This window comes from Calonectris borealis, chromosome 18 (genome assembly GCF_964195595.1).
Source record: "Calonectris borealis chromosome 18, bCalBor7.hap1.2, whole genome shotgun sequence".
Classification (NCBI taxonomy): domain Eukaryota; kingdom Metazoa; phylum Chordata; class Aves; order Procellariiformes; family Procellariidae; genus Calonectris; species Calonectris borealis.
In genome coordinates, this window is record NC_134329.1 from 1,968,218 (window position 1) to 1,985,428 (window position 17,211).

General features: G+C 68.5%; 1 protein-coding gene across 1 annotated transcript; it reads left to right on the forward strand.

Annotated features, from left to right (window-relative positions):
* Positions 1-6,489: 6,489 nt before the first annotated feature.
* On the forward strand, positions 6,490-17,082 carry DTX1 (deltex E3 ubiquitin ligase 1). The gene is made up of 9 exons (XM_075167090.1): positions 6,490-6,748; positions 11,541-12,201; positions 14,446-14,507; positions 14,626-14,787; positions 15,056-15,117; positions 15,306-15,464; positions 15,550-15,711; positions 15,798-15,887; positions 16,482-17,082. Exons 1-9 carry the CDS (start codon positions 6,490-6,492, stop codon positions 16,704-16,706), a joined length of 1,842 nt encoding a protein of 613 aa, XP_075023191.1. The 3' UTR covers positions 16,707-17,082.
* The last annotated feature ends 129 nt before the right edge of the window (positions 17,083-17,211 follow it).

Sequence of the window (17,211 nt, forward strand, 5' to 3'; positions counted from 1 at the left end):
GCCGCTCCGCTGGGCTCGGCGTGGGGCCGCGCTGCCCGGGCACCGGCACCGGCACCGGCACCGAGCGGGGCGGCGGGAGGGGGAGGGGAGGGGAGGAGGGATGAAGGAGGAGGGATGAAGGAGGAGGAGGAGGAGGAGGGACCCCCCGCCCCCCCGCCTTCCGCCCCGCTGGCCCGGGGGTCCCGCTGGCGGCACGGACATGGGGGGGGCACAATTTGGGGGGGACACGCACTGGGCGCGGGGGGGGCCAGGCAGGATGGGGGGGGCTCAGCGCAGGGAGGGGGCACGATGGGGGGGGTGGTCCCAGGTGCGGGACCCTGGTCCCCGTGTGTGGCGGGTGTGAGCCCCTCCGCGGCCCTCTGCGTGGGTACACACGCGTATGCGCGTCCCTGTGTGTGTATGGGTACACACGCGTGTGTGCGTGGGTACACGTGTGTGCATACGCATGTGCACGGGTGCGCACATATGTGTGCTTCTGTGTGTGCACGGGTGCACACGTGTGTGCGTGTCCTTGTGTGTGCATGGATGCACACGCATGTGCGTGTCCCTGTGTGCATGGGTGCACACGTGTGTGTGTGTCCCTGTGTGTGCATGGGTGCACACGCGTGTGCGCGTCCCTGTGTGCGCATGGGTGCACACGTGTGTGCGTGTGTGTGTGCATGGTTCACACGACTGTGCGCTTCTGTGTGTGCATGTGTACACACGCGTGCGTGCGTGAATGTGTGCATGGGTACACATGCGTGTGTGCATGTATGTGTGCATTGGTACACAGACGTGTGTGCATCTGCATGTGCACGGGTGCACACGCGTGTGTCCAGGTGTGTGCACATCCGTGTGTCCTCGTGTGTGCACATCCGTGTGCGATGTGCTGCAGGCCCGTGCGTGTCTCTGTGCACACGCAGATGTGTTTGTGTCTGCGTGTGTGTACGTGTGCGTACATGGCCCGGTTGCGTGCACATCCGCCTGTCTGCCTGTCTGCCTGTCTGTCTGTCTGTCTGTCTGTCTGTCTCCGGCTGTTCTTCTGGCTGCCTCTTCCATGTGTGCGTGTGTGTGGTCCCTGTGCTGGGGCGTGCAAGGAGGCCGCGTGTGTGCATGGGCGTGCGTGGGTGGTCCCTGCCGGGGGCATCAGTGGGGGGGTGTGCGGGTGGGGGGGGCCCTACAGGCAGTGTGTGTGTGCGCGTGTGTGTGCGCGCGTGTGTGTGTGCATGTGTGTGTGTGTGCGTGTGTAAGGGGGCCGAGGTTTGTTTGGGGACACGTCCCCGCAGCAGCAGCACCCCCGGACCCCCCACCCCTCTGCGGGGTGTGGGTGGGGGCCAGGACAAAGCTTCCCCCCGCCCGAGGGGCTCAGCCCCTGATCAAGGCTGTCAGCACCCACCCCCCACCCTGCCTGCACAGGGACCCAGGCGTCCGGGTGGTTGCCATCGGCTCATTCCGCTGACCCGCTGAGTCCCCTCCCACGCAGGCGTCCAGGCCCCCCATCCGTGGGGTGGGGGTGTGCGAGGGGGGGCTGCACTCTGCCTGCCCCCCCCCAGCATGGAGAGAGCCCTGAAAGGCCTGGAGCCGGGCTCGGGGGGGAGGAAGAGTGGGGCAGGAGGACTCTGCACTGGAGCGGATGAAGGAGCACTCCCACAGGGCCCCCCCCACCCATGGGTGCCACCTTCCTCTGGGCAGAGGGCTAAGCAGGGGCCTGGCACGGTGCAGGCGGGAGGGATGCACCCCCAGAGCACCCACCCACAGCTGGGGGGACCCATCACCCCGACTCCCCAGCCCCCCGGCTGGCAGCCACCCCCTTGGTGGTTAGAGCATGGGGGTGTCCCCAAACCCCCCCCCGGCCCCCCAGCAGCGCCGCTGGCAGCCTGGCCCCCGGCGTGTCCTTGCCGCAGGGCCCGGGACGTGCTGTTTATCCTCGTGGGTGCTCAGAGGAGCCGAAGGTCGCCCGCGCTCCTCCTCAGACTAAACAAGGCTGCGGTCGGGCACTCGGGGTCTGGTAGGGGCCCTTGGGTGGGGGTGGGCGGGTGTCGCACTGGATGATGCATGTGTCCCCCCCCCAGGTCTGGGTGGTCCCCGCCATGCATAATGGGGACAGGGCTGGGGTGCTGTGAGGGCTCAGCGCTGGCGGGATGGATCCTGCTTGGCTTTGGCAGGCTCCCTCCAGCAGCCCGGGGGCTGGGGCTTTGGGGGGCTGCGGGCACTGGGGTCCCCCGTCTTGTCCCCCACAGTGGGGCAGCCCCGCTCCCGCTGCTCCCTGATGGCTGTCCCAGGCTGTCCCCAGCCCAGAGCTGAGCACCCGGGGCCCAGCCTCGGGCTGCACAGGACCTCGTCTCCACGGCTCCCCTGAGTGGCCCCCACCGGGCCCTGGGGTCCCCTCACCCATGCCCACCCCCTGCTTGATGGCTCGAATCCCTCCAGGCCTCCTCAGGTGTGTTTCAGCCTGGCTCCAGGTCCCCGTGCCATGTCCCTGTCCCAGCTCCAGGTCCCCATGCCCTGTCCCTTTCCCAGCTCCAGGTCCCTATGCCATGGCCCAGGCAGGGACCAGAGCTCAGAGCTGAGGCTCCTGGGCCAGGGGAGGGGTGGGGGGGCCCAGGTGGGGCCACTCAGGACAATTACAGCCTATTAGTGCCTGCAGGGCCCTGCCCCGTGTCCCCACCCATGTCCCCAGCTCTGCATCCCCTGAACTACCTCTGTGACCCCGGCTCCTGGCAAGGCTTGGGGCATGCTGGGATGGGGAGAGGCTGCTGGTGGGTCCCAAGGGTGCTGGTGGGGCTCACAGAGCAGCCCCCCAGAACCCCCACCCCTGCCTGAGCCGTGGCATAGGGTGCTAGCCCCCAGCCCCATTTGCCCTGGGGTCAGCTCCTGGCATGAGACCTGGGTGCAGCTCATTGCATGGATGGGGCACTGGGTGGCTCCTGCCCATGTGGGCCAATGAGGAGCCGAGTCCCCCACCGTGAGGATGAGGACGGGGGCGGGTGGGTGCTCAGGGCAGGGACCGAGCCGGGGCTCGGTGCCCCGCTCAGCCGGGCCCCCCGGCGGTGCCACCCCGGGCTGCCACGCCGCGTGGCCGAGGCCACCAGGTGGCACTGCGAGGCCACCGTGGCCGTCGCTGCCCGGTTCCCGGCCACCCCCAGGGCCCCCAGTGTCCCCTTCCCAGCGGCGAGGGGGATGCGGCCGGAGCCCGGAAGGAACATCCCCTCTGTCCCCAGATCTGTCCCCAATCTGTCCCACCACCGGCATGGCCACAGTGGCAACCCCTCTGTCCCCAAATCTGCCCTCTCCATGGGTACGGCCAGAGTAAAAAACCCTTTACCCCAAATCTGTCCCTCCACACGCACAGGCAGAGTGACAACCCTTCTGTCCCCAAATCTGTCCCCAGATTTGTCCCTCCATGGGCACAACCAGAGTGACAAATTCCCCTGTCCCCAGATCTGTCCCTTCTGCAAGCATGGTCAGAGTGACAGCCCCTCCATCCCCAGATCTGTCCCCAAATGTATCACTCCACTCAGGCAGAACCTGAGTGACAACCCCCCTGTCCCCAGATCTGTCCCCAAATCTGTCCCTCAGTAGGCAGAGGGGGATGGTGATGGGTGCAAGCGGGGCAGATACTGGCGTGTCCCCGTGCCTCAGGGCCTCCTGCCACCCCCCGTGCCTCAGTTTCCCTATGGGGCTGTGGGAACCACATCCCTAAGGGGGACGAGTCCCCCCCCCCCAGCCAGGCTGGTCAACCTGGGGGGCAGCCCCCACGGGGACACCCCACCCCACGTGTGTGTGTGACCACACGTGTGCTCGCCCCTCTGACACGCCTGTGTGCCCGTGCCCCAGGGCTGGGCCACCTGCGGGTGCCACTGCCCAATCCTGCGTTGGGTGCAGGTTCCTGCTATGGGTGCTGGGTGCCTGGCATCAGTGGGGGTCCCCGGTGAGGGTCCCCGATATGGGTGCGGGTCCTGGCCTTGTGCCGGGTGTGGGTGTACGTGTGGCTGGTACACTCGGTCCCAGGGTGGGCGCCCACAGCAGGTGGGGGGCCCTGGTGTGGGTGCCTGTCCCCAGTGTGGGTCCCCAATGCAGGGCACCGGTGTGTGTCCCCAGTGTGTGTCCCTGGCGTGGGTGCCCAGTCCCCACTCTGGGTGCCTGGCCCCAGTGCAGATGCCCGGTCCCCTACGTGTCCCAAGTGCGTGTCCCCAGTCCCCTGTGCATGTCCCTGGTGTGGGTGCCTGGCCCCAGTGCGGGTGTCCAGTCCCGGTACAGGTCCCTGGTGCGGATGCCTGGTCCCCTCCGTGTCCCCAGTGCGTGTCCCCTGTCCCCCATCCATGTCCCCAGTGAAGATGTCTGGTCCCCCGTGCATGTCCCCGGTGTGTGTGGCCGGTGTGGGTGCCCGGCCCAGGTGTGGGTGCCCAGTCCTGCTACAGGTCGCCGGTGCAGATGCCCGGTCCCGATGCGTGTCCCCGGTCCCGATGCGTGTCCCCGGTGCGTGTGCCCGGTCCCCAGTGCGTGTCCCTGGTGTGGGTGCCCGGTCCCGGTCCGTGTCCCCGGTCCTGGTGGGTGTCCCCAGTGTGGGTGCCCGGTCCCAGTGTGTGTCCCTGGTGCAGATGCCCGGTCCTGGTGCGTGTCCCTGGTGCAGATGCCCGGTCCCGGTGCGTGTCCCCGGTGCGGGTGCCCGGTCCCGGTGCGTGTCCCCGGTGCGGGTGCCCGCGCGGCCGTGCGCGCCGCCGCCGGTGCCTGTGGCTGCCTGGCGCTGGCGGAGCGCTGCCGCCGCCCGGCCCCGCGCCCGCCGCCGCCGCCGCCGCTGCTCCCGGGGCGGCTGCGGGTCCCGCTGCGGCTGCGGCTGCCGGAGGTAGCGGCGCGGGGCGCGGGCGATGCCGGGCGGCGGCGGCGGCCATGGCGGGGCGGGGGGTGCCGACTCGGGGGGGGGGGCGGCGGCGGCACCGTGCACCGGGGGGGACCGTACACCGGGGAGGACGGTGCACCGGGGAGGGGGGACCGTGCACCGGGGGCTGCCGTGCAGCGGGGGTGCTGGGGGCTGCCGTGCACCGGAGATATCGTGCACCGGGGGCTGGGGGCTGCCCTGCACCGGGGGGACCGTGCACCGGGGGCCGGGCCTGGCCTTTCCACCCCGCCAAGAGCAGCCGGGCCCCGGCGGGGGGGGCTGGCACCGGGGCTCGTCCCCACAGCCCGATCCCGGGGGGGGCCGGGGTTGGGGTAAGGGTCCCTCCAGCTCCGGCGGTGCTCGGGGTCATGGCGGGTGCTGGGTGAGCGTGAGGGTGCACACGCGTGTGGAGGTGTGAGGGTGCGCGTGTGCACGCCTGTGTCGGTGCGTGTGTGTGCTTCCCTGGGGGGGGGGGTGCTGCCGTGGGTCCCTGTGTCTGTCTGTCCCTCTGTCTCGGTCCTGCTGTCTGTCTGTGTCACCGGCTGTGCGTGTGCCAGCGCGTGTGCCCGTGCGTGCGTCTCTGTGTCAGCGTGTCTGTGTGTGCCTGGCCGTGTCCGTGCGTCTGTCTGCCTATGGCGGCTGTGCTGCAACCCCCCCCCCCCGACCCCCCACAGCCCACCCGTGGGGTTGGGGGCTGCTGTGGGTGGGCGAGGGGCTGGGCCGGGGAGTGGGGGGCCGGGGCGGGCGGCCTGGGATCACCCCCAGCCCAATGCCTGCAGTGCAGATCATAAATCAGCGGCGGCTGGAGCGGGCTCGGGGGGCTGCGGGCTCCCCGGCACCCAGAACGCCTGGGCAGGGAGCGATGGGGCTCCCCGAGCTTGCCGGGCCCCCTGCCAGCCCCCTGGGACCATGAGCAGGGTCGCCTGTCCCCCCCCGTCCCCCTTGTCCCCGCTGTCACGTTGGAGGCCAGCAGCCGGCCGGGGCTGGCAGGCAGCCACGCTGCCAGGGCTATGGGCACAGAGGCCTCGCTGCCCGCCGGCTCCGTGGGGGTGATGGGGACGGTCCCCCAGCTGCCACCCGCGTGGCAGTACCCAGGCTGACCAGCGCTGTGGCCCTGTTTTGTAGGTGACACCCCCCTCATTTGCCACCGGTGACGTGCTGGGCGGCGGGGACAGCAGTGGAGCCAGCGAGGATGTAGGCTGAGCGGCGGGACACGAGGAGGAAGAGGAGGAGGGGGTGTCGTGGGGACAGCACCTTGGTTGTGTGTCCCCAGCATCATCCGCGGCCACCAGCCACCCTTAAGCCGACGCAGCCCGGGGGGGTCCCAGTGGCTTTTTGCAGCCTGAGCCCTGCCAGCACCGCGAGGAGGAGGAAGGGCCGAGGAAGACGTGCCGGGTGATGGACGGCCCCAGCCCGGCGCGGCAGCCCCAGGGGAGTGGGACCGGGCAGCTCGGGGACCTCGGGGACCTGGCTGGCAGCACCCGCCTCTGCAGAGCCCCGCAGCATTTGCTCTGCTGAGCTCCGGAGCCCGCAGCCAGCGGGAGCTGGGAGGAGGATTCGGAGGGGCTCCGGGTGAGCCCTGCATCCCTGTGCCGGGGCATGGCGCAGGGCTGAGCCGCCGACCCCCCGGCATGGCGCGGCAGGGCTCGGGGGCCATGCTGGCCTCCGGTGGCCTGGGCTTCCCCCCCCAAAACCTGGCCCGTGTGGTGGTGTGGGAGTGGCTGAACGAGCACGGGCGCTGGCGGCCCTACTCGGCTGCCGTCTGCCACCACATCGAGAACGTGCTGAAGGAGGACGCCCGTGGCAGTGTGGTGCTGGGCCAGGTCGACGTCCAGCTGGCGCCCTACGTCATTGACCTCCAGTCCATGCACCAGTTCCGGCAGGACACGGGTAAGGAGCTGGCGCCGAACTGGGAACATCCATCCACCCATCCATCCTTCCATCCATCCTTCCATCCATCCACCCATCCTTCCATCCATCCATTCACCCCTCCATCCATCCATCCCTCCATCCATCCACCCATCCATCCATCCACCCATCCATCCTTCCATCCATCCTTCCATCCATCCACCCATCCACCCATCCATCCTTCCATCCATCCATTCACCCCTCCATCCATCCATCCCTCCATCCATCCACCCATCCATCCTTCCATCCATACATCCACCCCTCCATCCACCCCTCCACCCATCCATCCACCCCAGTGTGTATCTATTTATCTGCCTGTTATTCCATTCCTCCGTCTGTCCAGCTGTCCATTCATCCATGCGTCTATCTCACTGCATACCTCTTTGTCTGTCATTCCATCCTTCCACCCACCCATCCATCCTTCCTTCCTTCCTTCTATCCATCCATCCTTCCTTCTATCCACCCTCCATCCCTCCCTCCATCCCTCCATCCATCCCAGCGTATCCCTACTTACTGCTCTCTCACTTCATTCCTGCACCCGTCCATCCATCCACCCACCCACCTGCCCGTCCATCTGTCCCTCCATCCCATCGCACACACCCTTCTCTCCGTCCTTCTGTCCCTCCCGTTCCTTCTCTCCTCTCCTCGCCCTGCTGGGCTCTGCTCCCCCCGTGGACCCCACGAGGCTCCTCCTGGCCTTTCTCCTCCCCCTCCCCACTTTCCCCCTCCACCCTGGACCCCTGTCCCTCCATCCCCTCTCACCCCCTGTGGGGTGCCGTGGTGGGTGGTGTGTCCCACTGTCCCACTGGCCACCCGTCTGCCCCACAAAGCTACTCCATCCAAGATCCCCAAGCAACTGGCGAGGCCCCAGTTTGGGCACTGGGAGCTGCGGTGGGCACTGGGCTGGTTGCAGCCATGCAGCTGTGGCGGTCGGTGCCTGCCTGCCGACGGCGCTGTGCTGCGGCACGCATCCAGGCCACGGGTCCTCGGGGGAAATCAAAGCTGGTCCTGTGCCGGCACCGAGCCCAGACCCCGTTAAATGTGTCCCCGTCACGGTGTGACCCATTAAACCGGCGCGTGCCGGCTGTGCCGCGGGGGACTTGCCCGTTCGGGTGCTTTCCTGGCCATCCCTGCATCCCTGCCTGCCGGGAAGCACGGGGCTGCTGAGGGTAGGGTCCAGCCCCAGGCCAGGCAGGGGACCTGCCACGCACCAGGTGACACCCCCAGCCCCCCCAGACTTGCCTGGGGACACACAGGGGCCACCCCAGATCAGGAGCTCCATGGCCATAACCCCCCTGCCCGGCCACCCGATGCCACCGTTCCCAGTTCCCAGCGATGACGAATGACCCTGCGTGCGGATGTGGCTACCACGATGGGCTGGGGACCGAGATGGGGACCGAGCCAGGAACCTGCCACCCTGCCTCTGCCATCAAGCCTGGCTCTGAGTCGGTCTCCAGCTGGGCTTGGCAAGGGGCAACCTGGCACCCGCAGCCCTGAGTCAGCGCGGCCACGGCCGCCGGCACGACCCAGGGGTCGTGCCGGCGGCCGTGGCCGCGCTGACTCAGGGCTCCGGGTGCCACCGGGACACCCTGGCTGTCCCCATGCCAGCTCCTGTCAGCTTTGGCCAGGACCCATCCTCTGACAGCAGGCACCTGGCATCGCATCCCATGGCCATGGTGCCGGATGCTCCCGGGGAACATGTACCCATGGTGGGGCCACGGCTGGGTTTGGGGGTGCCGTGTCTCTGCCGGCAGCAAAATGGCTGTACCAGGTCCCGTGGTCCTCGTGCCAGCAGGACTTGGGGACAGGGATGCTGTCCCTGTCCCCAGGGATGTCACGGGAGGGGACGTGGCCAGCGCTTTGGCTCCATCCCATAGATGGTCCTCGGCATCGTCGTCTCCGTGTGCCCCATCCCTGTATCCGCCTCCATCCGTCATCTCTGCCCTCGGATGCGGCCTGGGGCCAGCCGTGTTTGGAGGCTCTCAAATGTCCCTGGAGTCCTGTGGTGCTTGGGGACACAAGGGTCCCCTGTGCTGGGGGGGGGGGACACACAGGGACAGCAGGCAGGAGGCTGGGGGCGAGGGGGGCTTGGCCCGCGCTGTGCCTGGGCAGGGAGAAACCCAAGCCGAAACGGCGCCGGTGCGAAACGAGGTGACCCCGTTCCAAGCAGCGGGGACGCGCGTCCCCTCCCTGTGGCCCTGGGGACACTGGCTCGGCCAGGCACAGCTGGCGGAGGGGGCAGGGGCTGCGGGGCTGGGGGCAGCTGGTGGCCCTCGGGGACCTGGAGCTGTGTGTGCCCACGTGCACGGGCTGGGGTGGCCTCCCCTCGTCCTCTGCTCTGCGGCAGCGGCGTGTGGATGTGAGCGGGCAGCGGGATGCGGGATGCAGATGCAAGGACCAGCGGGATGCGGGATGCAGATGCAAGGACCAGCGGGATGCGGGATGCAGATGCAAGAACCAGCGGGATGCGGGATGCAGTTGCAAGGACCAGTGGGATGTGGGATGCAGATGCAAGAACCAGCGGGATGCGGGATGCAGTTGCAACGACCAGTGGGATGCGGGATGCAGATGCAAGGACCAGCGGGATGCGGGATGCAGTTGCAACGACCAGTGGGATGCGGGATGCAGTTGCAAGGACCAGCGGGATGCGGGATGCAGATGCAAGGACCAGCGGGATGCGGGATGCAGTTGCAACGACCAGTGGGACGTGGGATGCAGATGCAAGGACCAGCGGGATGTGGGATGCAGATGCAAGGACCAGTGGGATGTGGGATGCAGATGCAAGGACCAGCGGGATGCGGGATGCAGATGCAAGGACCAGTGGGACGCGGGATGCAGTTGCAAGGACCAGCGGGATGCGGGATGCAGATGCAAGGACCAGCGGGATGCGGGATGCAGATGCAAGAACCAGCGGGATGCGGGATGCAGTTGCAAGGACCAGTGGGATGTGGGATGCAGATGCAAGAACCAGCGGGATGCGGGATGCAGTTGCAACGACCAGTGGGATGCGGGATGCAGATGCAAGGACCAGCGGGATGCGGGATGCAGTTGCAACGACCAGTGGGATGCGGGATGCAGTTGCAAGGACCAGCGGGATGCGGGATGCAGATGCAAGGACCAGCGGGATGCGGGATGCAGTTGCAACGACCAGTGGGACGTGGGATGCAGATGCAAGGACCAGCGGGATGTGGGATGCAGATGCAAGGACCAGTGGGATGTGGGATGCAGATGCAAGGACCAGCGGGATGCGGGATGCAGATGCAAGGACCAGTGGGACGTGGGATGCAGATGCAAGGACCAGCGGGATGTGGGATGCAGATGCAAGGATCAGCGGGATGCGGGATGCAGTTGCAAGGACCAGTGGGATGCGGGATGCAGATGCAAGGACCAGCGGGATGCGGGATGCAGATGCAAGGACCAGCGGGATGCGGGATGCAGTTGCAACGACCAGTGGGACGTGGGATGCAGATGCAAGGACCAGCGGGATGTGGGATGCAGATGCAAGGACCAGCGGGATGCGGGATGCAGTTGCGAGGACCAGTGGGATGTGGGATGCAGATGCAAGGACCAGCGGGATGCGGGATGCAGATGCAAGGACCAGTGGGATGCGGGATGCAGTTGCAAGGATCAGCGGGATGTGGGACGTGGATGTGAGGGGGATGCGGGATGTGGGCTTGAGTGGGCAGCAGGATGGGGGACATGGACGCAAGGAGGCAGGCAGGGATGTGAACACAAGCGGGATGCAGGGCTTGGATGTGAGCAGGATGTGGGCAGGAGCGGGCAGCAGGATGTGGATGTGAGCTGGCAGTGGGATTCGGGATGCAGGCAGGAGCGGGCAGCAGGGACGAGCGGTCCTCCGCCGGCTGTCGGAGCGGGGTGAGCAGCCTCCCTCCCCCCCGGGGCTGCCGGCAGAGCTGCCTCAGCACAAGCCGGCAGCTGGGGCCAGGCTCTGCTGCCTGACGCGGCCGATGATTAATGACCGTTATTAGCCTCGTTAATTGGGCTGGGCAAACAGTGCTGGCAAGGGGATAGAAAGGCCCCGTGCCGCGGGGGCACTGCCGGGGCTGCGGCTCGAGGAGGGGGCTGCGGTGCCTCCCCCCGCTGCGGAGCTGCAGAGGTGGCTGCAGCATCCAACTCGGTCGCAAACAAGCAGCGAGGGGCCAGGATTTGGCCGTGCACGGGGGACAACGCCTCGCTCCCGTGACTGCCAGCACCGGAGCCGCGGCAGCTGTCAGGAAACCCCTCCTGACCGGGAAATGCTCCCCCCGCCCCAGGGCTGGTGGGGGGACCCCGGCCGGGGAGGGCGGAGATGGGCCTGGACCAGAGGGATGGAAAAAGGTGCTGGGGGCTGAGCAGCATCGCCCTTCCCACGGCAGCCGGGGCCGTGATCCCGACTGCCGGCAGCCCGGCCGGTGGCCAAGCCAACACCGCCGCCGCCGCTAATGGAGGGTTGTTGAGCCTCACGAGCCCCCGGGGAGGCGCAGCCCTGCAGACACGCCGATCGATCCATCGCACGCCGCGGCCGCCGCCGCTCAGCGGAGGGGAGGGGGGTGCTGCCTGTTGGGGCGCGGTGGTCATCACCCCTCCTGCACCCTGGGGTGCTTTGCAGAGGGCGAGAGTGGCTGCTTGCACCCCAAAGTGCCTCTGCATCCCCATCCCTGCGGGGTGCCGGGCTGGGAAGCGGACACGCACATGTGTGTGCAGGCGTGGGCGCCTCCGCCGGCACCCCAGGGTGCTGGAGCCCTGCGGGTGCTCACCCCCGCTGTCTCCCCAGGGACCATGCGCCCCGTACGGAGGAACTTCTACGACCCGTCCTCGGCCCCGGGGAAGGGCATCGTGTGGGAATGGGAGAACGACAACAGCTCCTGGACGCCCTACGACATGGACATCTGCATCACCATCCAGAACGCCTACGAGAAGCAGCACCCCTGGCTGGACCTCTCCTCCCTGGGCTTCTGCTACCTCATCTACTTCAGCAGCATGTCCCAAATGAACCGGCAAACCCAACGCAAGCGCCGGCTCCGGCGTCGCATGGACCTGGCGTATCCCCTCACCATGGGCTCCATCCCCAAGTCGCAGTCGTGGCCGGTGGGCACCAGCACGGGGACGCCCTGCTCCTGCCCGCAGTGCCTGCTGGTCAACAGCACCCGCGCCGCCTCCAACGCCATCCTGGCTTCCCAACGCCGCAAGCTCTACCCGGGTGCTGTCCGTCAGAGCAGCACCTTCGCCGGGGCGGCTCTATGGCCGGCGGGGACGGGGACGGCGGCGGTGGCGGGTGGCACGACCAAGGGCGAGGGGCTGCGGGTGCCCGGCGGGGCATTCGGCCCCAGCCCGAGCGTGCCCGGTGGGGTGCCGCTGTCCGGGCTCAACAATCTCAACCGGCCCGGCACGCAGCGGGGGGCCGGACTCGGCGCCCGTGCCACTGTCCCCCCGGGGTAAGCTGGCTGGGGGAGGGCAGCCTGGGGAAGGGGACGGCTGCGGTGTCACCGAGGCCGTGGGGATGCCGGGTGAGGCGGGTGCAGGGATGGGCACACGGAGCGGGGGGAAAGGGGAGAGGGAGGTGCCTTGTCCCCTGCTGTCACCTTGCACAAGCAGCCCCAGCCCTTCCAGCACTGTGTCACCCCCAGCCCCAGGCTCCCCACCCTGGGGACGTGGTGGCAGGAGGGACAGCCCCAGCAGCTGGCTCATCCCGATGATCCCTTGGATCCCTGCCCCTGCAGAGGGGCTGCCGTGATTTGTGGAGCGTGCTTGCCGTGCCGTGCCATGCCGTGCCACGCTGTGCCGTGCCACACTGTGGCGCGCTGTGGCATGCTGTGCCGTGCCAGCTGGAGGAGATGGAGTGCCCGGTCCCAGGGGACTTGGGTCCCTGCTGTCCCAGCATGGGGTGTATGACCCTGGCTTGTGGCCCGGTGCCACCGGGCAAGTCTCTGGGGGGCACACAGTCGTGGGGACCACAGCCCTGGTGTCCCCCACATGGATGGGAATAACTCGCCGTGGGGATGCGGGTGGACGAGCGGACCCCCAGTGGGGTGTCCTGGTGGGCGTCCCTGTCCCAGCACCCAAGCCCCCACGGCCGTACCCCTCGGTGGCTCTGCCTGGTGTCCCCTTGGGGCTCTCAGCACTGGGCTGTCACCGGCCGAGGGGCAGGCAGGGCAGGCAGGCGAGCAGGCTGTGATGGCACGGCTGGCAGCCTGCTGGCGTGGGAAAGCCCCGCTGCCGCTCGCTCGGGTGGGAACCGACCCGGATCCGGCCCCGGGGTATTTGGTCAGAGCCCCCCCAGAGGGGAGCAAGCGTCCCGGGGGACGAGGGGAGAGCCTGTCCCATCCCTCCCAGCTCCCTGCCATGGGGGCAGGATCTGGCCCCGGGCTGGGGGGGAGGCAGAGGGGCCCCAGCTGGGGCTGGGAGGTGGGGGCCGGGGGGGCGGGCAGGTTCACCGAGCCCCCGGCAGGTCCTGGCGCGTTTCCTTCCCCTGCTGACGTGCTGCTTTCGCTTCCTCATGCCGGGCGCTGGGACAAGCAGTCCCTGTCCCCGTCACCGTCGCTGTCCCCGTCCCCGTACCGGCACGCAGGCCCCATAACCCACGCATCCCCATGGACAGGTAGGAGGGGGCCAGGAAGGCACTGGGGGGGCTGGGCTGGGACCTCCGCCGCTGCCCCTGCCTTGGCGTGGGTAAGGGCAGTTTTGGGAGCGGGAGGGAAAACGCCGGCAGCCCAGGCTCATGTGGGGCTGAGCACTGCCGAACTCATCACTGCGATGGTTGTGTGCATGGGGGGTGGCTTTTGGGACTGGGGAGGGGGAGGACACCGTCGGCGGGGGCTGCTGTCCAGGCTGCTGAGCTGGGGCAGCCCCCCCGGGGCGGGAGAGCACTCGGGCACTACGCAGGGCTGCTCTGCTGGGCTTTCTTGCTTGTCCTCCATCCCCGCGCGTGCCCCATTCCTTCCGTCCATCCGTCCGTCCGCCCACCCACCCGCTCGCCCAGCCATCCATCCGTCTGTCCATCCCTCCGTCCACCCCCACCCACGGGCACAGCCGCGTCCATACCTGCACACACCTGCGCAGGAGCCCCCAGCTCCCACCCGCATCTGCCTGCGCTCCCAGCTGCACCCCCAGCCTCGCACGCACGGGTGCCCACCCAGCCACGGGTGCCCGCCCAGCGCCGTGCACACCCGGGTGCACACATAGCCATGGGTGCACACATGGGTGCACACCCAGGCACGGGTGCACCCACGGGTGCACAGGGGAGGTGCCTTGGGTCAGGGGGGGTGAGCAGGCAGGGAGGTGCCATTGCCCCTGGGGGTCTTGGTGCTGGCAGCCCTGGAGGGGTGAGGGTCCCCTTGGGGCATGGGAGCGATGGCCAGGGCGATGGGTGAGGTGCCAAGGTGCAGGGATGGTCCCCGTGGGGGATGCGGGACGTGGGGCATCACCATTGGGACATCCCGATGAGGCACCCGCCCTGGGTCGAGGAGGACGTGATGTCCCCAGCACCATTGGGTCCCCACCATTGGGCTGGCACTGGGTGACAGCCCCATCAGACGGGACAGCCCCTCAGGGCTGGCAAGGGGACACCCTGCCCTGCGTCCCACGGCAAGGACGCTGCCCTGGGGACGCGCCGTGCGCGGGGGGGACAGTGCCAGCCCTGCCAGCCCGGCTGAGCCCCTTCCCCTCCCGTCTCCGCGCAGGGTGCCAGCCCTCCCGGTCAAGAACCTGAACAGCACCGGCCCCGTCCACCCCGCCCTCGCAGGTAAGGGGGGTCCTGCCACCGGCCGGGTGTCACTGTTGGGTGACATCGTGGGGCAGGTGGAGGGAGGGATGGACGGACTTTGGGTGGACGGACAGACATCACCTCTCCCCCGGCGCAGGGATGACGGGCATCCTCATGTGCGCCGCCGGGCTGCCCGTCTGCCTGACCCGCGCCCCCAAACCCATCCTGCACCCGCCGCCCGTCAGCAAGAGCGACATCAAACCCGTGCCCGGGGTCAACGGCATCTGCAGGAAAACCAAAAAGAAGCACCTCAAAAAGAGTAAGGAGCCGCTGGCGTCCCTGCGCGCCCTGGGCCATGCCAGTCCCTGCCGGAGGGGAAACTGAGGCACGGGCACTGCTGCTGCCTGTGGGGGTAGGGCCCCCAAGGGGTTTGCCCAAGGGTTTTGGGGTGATGCCCACAGCTCCTCTGTGCCACATGCTGGCACCCCCTCCTCCTCGTGCTGTCCCCATCCTGGTGGCAGGGGTGGCAAGGCGTTGGGGGCACCGTGGGCAGGCTCTGATGGCATCCCCCCCTCTGCCCGCCGCAGGCAAGACCCCCGAGGACGTGGTGCGCCGCTACATCCAGAAGGTGAAGAACCCCCCGGACGAGGTGAGTGGGCATCCCGGGCACCGCGGGTCGGCCCACGGGCTCACCCTGGGGCCGCTGGAGCTTCGCGGGGCTCGGGCATGGGGAGAGGTGTGGGCAGGGGACGGGCAGCCCCCCGTGGCAGGCAGAGAGCTGGGGGTGACCTCCCCATCCCGCCTGGGTGCTGATGCCCATCAACCTGTGCCCGGCAGGATTGCACCATCTGCATGGAGCGACTGGTCACCTCCTCCGGCTACGAGGGCGTCCTCAGCCACAGGGGCATCAAGCCGGAGCTGGTGGGCAAGCTGGGCAAGTGCGGGCACATGTACCACCTCCTCTGCCTCCTGGCCATGTACAACAACGGCAACAAGGTGAGCCGGGGGGGGACACCCATCCCTGCGGGTGGGTGCTGCGGGGTGGGTGCCATCCCTGATGGCCGCCCGGGTGCCCGCGCAGGACGGCAGCCTGCAGTGCCCCACCTGTAAGGCCATTTACGGGGAGAAGACGGGCACGCAGCCCCCCGGGAAGATGGAGTTTCACCTCATCCCCCACTCCCTCCCGGGTTACACCGACTCCAAAACCATCCGGATCGTCTACGACATCCCCACCGGCATCCAGGTGAGGTACCTGCGCCCCCGGGACCCCCGCCGGGCTGGGTGTCCCCACCCTGTGCCACCCGCTCACCCCGTTGCCCTCCCACCCAGGGCCCGGAGCACCCCAATCCCGGCAAGAAGTTCACGGCACGCGGCTTCCCGCGGCACTGCTACCTGCCCGACAACGAGAAGGGCAGGAAGGTGAGCGTCCCCGACGGCACCGGGGTGGGATGGGATCGAATGGGACAGGGTGGGATGGGAAGGGATGGGATGGGATAGAATGGGAAGGGGTGGAATAGAATGGGAAGGGATGGGATGGGACGGGATGGGATGGGATGGGATAAAATGGGATGGGATGGGAAGGGATGGGTTATAATGGGATGGGATAGGATGGGAAGGGATGGGATGGGGTGGGAAGGGATGGGAAGGGGTGGGATGGGGTAGAATGGGAAGGGATGGGATGGGGTTGGGATGGGATGGGATAGAATGGGAAGGGATGGGATGGGGATGGGGATGGGATGGGAAGGGATGGGATGGGGTGGGAAGGGAAGGGACAGGAGGAGATGGGAAGGGGTGGGATGGGAAGGGATGGAATGGGGTAGAATGGGAAGGGATGGGGAGGACGCAGCAGTGCTGCGGTGGGGCTGGGGCGTGCCACAGGGAACGTGGCACCATGCAGGCATCGTGCTGGGGCTGAATCCTGCACCCTGGGGTGCTGGGGGCCGTGCTGTGCTGGGCGGGAGGAGGTCTTGGGGTGCCGGGTGGGCGAGCAATGGCCGTGCCCGCCCACCGCAGGTGCTGAAGCTGCTGATCGTGGCCTGGGACCGGCGGCTCATCTTCACCATCGGCACCTCCAACACCACGGGGGAGTCGGACACGGTGGTGTGGAACGAGATCCACCACAAGACCGAATTCGGCTCCAACCTGACGGGCCACGGCTACCCCGACCCCAACTACCTGGACAACGTCCTGGCCGAGCTGCTGGCCCAGGGCGTCTCCGAGGCCACCCTGAAGGACTGAGGCAAGGGTGAGGGGCTCCCCACCGTCCCCTCAGCCCCGCGTCCCCACCCGTGCCACCGCCGCTTCGCTGCCGACGCCGCAGCCCTGCTGGGTGGGTTCGCTCCCTGTCCCGGGCCGCCCCGTGTCACCCGCCACGTGTCCCCGTGTTCCCCCCCGTCCTGGTTCGCCCCGCTCCCGTGGCGATAGCATCGTGGGCTGGTGCTTTTCTTTTTCTACCCGTGGCCTCTTTGCGCGTCAGCCGCCGCGTGCCACTCGTGCCACCCGTGCCACCCGTGCCACCCGCCGCCGCCGCCCCACGGAGCCGCGTACAGCCGGTGCCATGTGTACATCTCTGTGTTACAGAATACACCCCGCGCCGGGCCAGCGTCCCCGTGTCCCCACCGTGTCCCCACTCGCCTCCCTGCACCTCCCGCCCTCCCGCGGTGCTGGGTGGCATCGCCGCAGGATCCGTCCCCCAGTGGGGTGTCGCTGAGGGTGGGTGTCGGTCGGTCCCTGCGGGGAGGCT

Bases quoted from the DNA above. Each gene is read 5' to 3' on its own strand.
- DTX1 (XM_075167090.1), top strand. From the start codon at position 6,490: ATGGCGCGGCAGGGCTCGGGGGCCATGCTGGCCTCCGGTGGCCTGGGC. The intron at 6,749-11,540 runs GTAAGGAGCTGG...CTGTCTCCCCAG, and splicing joins CCAGTTCCGGCAGGACACGG to GGACCATGCGCCCCGTACGG. The intron at 15,465-15,549 runs GTGAGCCGGGGG...GTGCCCGCGCAG, and splicing joins TGTACAACAACGGCAACAAG to GACGGCAGCCTGCAGTGCCC.